The sequence below is a fragment of the Salvelinus namaycush genome, chromosome 4 (genome assembly GCF_016432855.1).
Source record: "Salvelinus namaycush isolate Seneca chromosome 4, SaNama_1.0, whole genome shotgun sequence".
Taxonomy (NCBI): domain Eukaryota; kingdom Metazoa; phylum Chordata; class Actinopteri; order Salmoniformes; family Salmonidae; genus Salvelinus; species Salvelinus namaycush.
Window position 1 is genome coordinate 50,014,940 of NC_052310.1, and position 3,142 is coordinate 50,018,081.

Here is a 3,142-nt window from a genome sequence, read left to right on the forward strand (position 1 = left end):
GTCTGAGGAGTGAGGACAGGGGCAGCGCTACACGCCTCAATCAGTGTCTAATCACAGTCAATGGTATCTTAAATGCAGTCAGCTAGCAGCACATTGATTGCGAACAATTTAACGGAGATTGGTCTTCTCAAACCTCCCGCCTCGTCAAGGACTCTCTTAGTATCACCAGCAGAGTGAAGCTTAAAGACAGGACAGAAAAAAGCAAATAGAATCACATTTCTAGAGAACATTGTCTTCTTAGCTGTGAAGAGGGGGTGTGTTGGGTATGGGGGTGTGTGAGGCAACACTTCATGACCCAAACCCCACCTACCCCACACAACTCACCTCCCCCACACACAGTCTTTAGGCTGGGGGTCACGAGGAGTATTGTTAGGAAGTGCACTGCTTAAAGGAGGTCTGGGTAGACCCATTTAAGCCCTTACCCCTCCCCTCTCTACCCCTCCCCATTCTCCTTTATTCTTCTATAAGCCTCTTTTATGCAAGTGTCCCGGGCCCCCGCATTCGCAAATAGTAGCAGACACTACGGTCCCATCATGGTAAGTGCGACATTTACATAGATACCGAATACCAAATATTGGAACTGGATATCATTTGATTGGTACATTTTGTTTTTGCAACCAGGTGTACTGTATGTTTGCATATGTATGTGTATCTTTTCCCTGTTATTTATAAGTGAAGTAAGGAAATTCTGCACCGGCTTGGGGCTGTTTGTTTTGGTGTATGTCTTTGTTATGTACCACTATTTTGGAACAATCCAATATGGTTTCCTTCACATGGCAGGATATACTCCGAGTAAGGATGTTCAGATTAGTCCCGTGTAAAAAGCATGAGTGGATTCATACTCCAAAATGTTTGTTGAGGTGATTTTTATACAGATTAGTCCCATGTACCAGTTAGTGCTGCAGTTGTGGCTGCCCCCCTAAAATAGCTGCCGTGGCAGTATTTCCATCTCTCCCTTTTCTTGATTCGCTCCGTAGAGGATTCGCTTGGCATGAGATCTATGTTACAGTGTTTAAGCGTAGAGCTGAAGCATTCCTCTCATATTGATTTAATGTGATGTGACAAAGTCATTTTTTAAAATTACGATTCATTTAGAAATAGGTCCACTGAAAACAAACATCATACACATTCTAAATGTGCTGTACAATTGGTACACAACATCTTATGAATTATGCTTTTTGTTCTAAGCAGTGAATATAAAATGTTGTAAAACTTCATGTGTTTTTATGAAAAGAAGAGAAATGGGGCGTATTTAATTAATTTATGTTTCACTTTGTTTTCCCTCTGCATTTTCACTCCCTGTAGGTCTTTTGATCTCGGTGCATCCAGTTTTGATTCCCTTTGGGCGTCTTACTGATGCTTGGCTGCACTTGAATAAAGAACCCTTCAAGTAGCACTAATCACCACCAGACATGAGGTTCCTGTGGCCCCTGTTCTTCCTCCTGTGCCTTCGTGTCCTACCCAGCACCGAGGCCAAACACCAGATCTCCGACGACAAGACGTCGCAGCTCCCACCACCATTGGCAGGCAAGATGCCCAAGAACTCTGTAACAAGCTCAGGAGGGTTCAGCACAAAGGTTGGCCATAACTGTACTTGGGATACGTCTGGGGAGGGCGTGGTGAATCTGCTGGTCAGCTGTAACTCTGGGGAGCAGACCTACTGGTGCCGCTACACTGGACAGCCAGACTTGTGCCAAGCCTACAGTGACAGGAAGGCACAGGTCAGGCACTGGAAACAACTGGTGGGCAAGCTGAAGAAGAGGAGCAATGCGTGCAAAGGGGAGAAAGTGCTGAAGACCCCCACCTGCAAGGCCCCCATGAACTCCCACATGAAGCTCAAAGAGAAGGGGAACAGTGGAGGAGAGAAGGATCCATTGCCCCTGGTTCCTGAATTGGTAGAGAAGGAGGAGAAGAAAGAGGATAGGACTCTGTTGGAGGAGAGGAATTGGGATGGAGAGATAAACGACATGGAGCCAGTGGAGAATTACTGTGCCGAGGGATGGCATTCTGTCTGTTCTTTCTTTGTAAGGTTTTTTGAAGGTTAAAGTCTTTAAGTTTTTCTAAGGTTAAAAAAAGGACAAAGCTGATGAACTCAGTTGGGAAAAACTCCACCTCTATATCCGGGCTTACTTCTTTGCTACGTAAACAAAAATGGTTTGTCTGAAGCAATATAGAGACGAAATATAGGCGTCATGGAAATGTTTTGGGTTGTGTATTTTATTGTGAAACTAATATTTTCTATTGTTCATTTGTAGTCACTAGACTTGTATCAGATTTCTATTTTTGAACTTTAACACAGCATACAAAATTATACCTGTGAATAAACATACCGTACTATATAAATATTGAACATTTGTTTTTATTAGTTTAATAAATGAACACAGATGATATGGTTATTTTTTAGAAGCAGTTAATTAGAAGGACTATATGGATGATATAGTTATTTATATTGTTAAGTTCTATTCCAGTGGCTGGGGAAATACTGTAATACATGATTCAAAATCGCAATAGTATTGACAAGATCTTTGTGCTGTAGTGTATACACTTGAGGATAACAAATTAATGGTAATGAGCATGAATAGGATAATATTGAGAACCTTTTATGTATTTTCCCCATAGGTTATCCCTTGATATTAGTTGCCAGAAAATAAAAAATCTCTTGAGACAATGTTTATTTTTCTTAACCAAAACGATGTCAACATAACACAGGAAATACAGTTCTTAAAAATTGCCAACCCTGATAATCAATTTTTTTTCATGTCTTTGTAAGTAGTGATAGGGTCACGCCTGTGAGACCTTGTGTACACTTAGAATAGACATACAGAAAGGGTTCATTGAAAATGTCACAAGATTAAGATGAGATTAGTGCAAATATTTTATGGCAAACAAGACTCACAAAATATCGTGGAAATCTGTTGTGATCTGTTTGAGGTGACACTGACTCTCCAAATTTTCACAATTGATTGCATGCTCTCTGGGAAATAAAGCAGTCTTGTGACTACAGTAATAAGTGGATGTTTATATATAGTTTTAAAAGTACCATCTTATTTAGTATCTGTGGCTCTACTGTCTCTTTCTCATCCATCGTTTGATTGAGATTCTCTTCATGAGACAACTGTGTGGTTATCAATTGAAATAATGT

General features: G+C 40.8%; 1 protein-coding gene across 1 annotated transcript; it reads left to right on the forward strand.

Annotated features, from left to right (window-relative positions):
* Positions 1-1,412: 1,412 nt before the first annotated feature.
* Positions 1,413-2,045, forward strand: LOC120045911 (fibroblast growth factor-binding protein 2-like). The gene has a single exon (XM_038990840.1). It carries the CDS (start codon positions 1,413-1,415, stop codon positions 2,043-2,045), a length of 633 nt encoding a protein of 210 aa, XP_038846768.1.
* Positions 2,046-3,142: the final 1,097 nt, after the last annotated feature.

Coding starts and splice junctions, on each gene's coding strand:
- LOC120045911 (XM_038990840.1), top strand. CDS start 1,413: ATGAGGTTCCTGTGGCCCCTGTTCTTCCTCCTGTGCCTTCGTGTCCTA.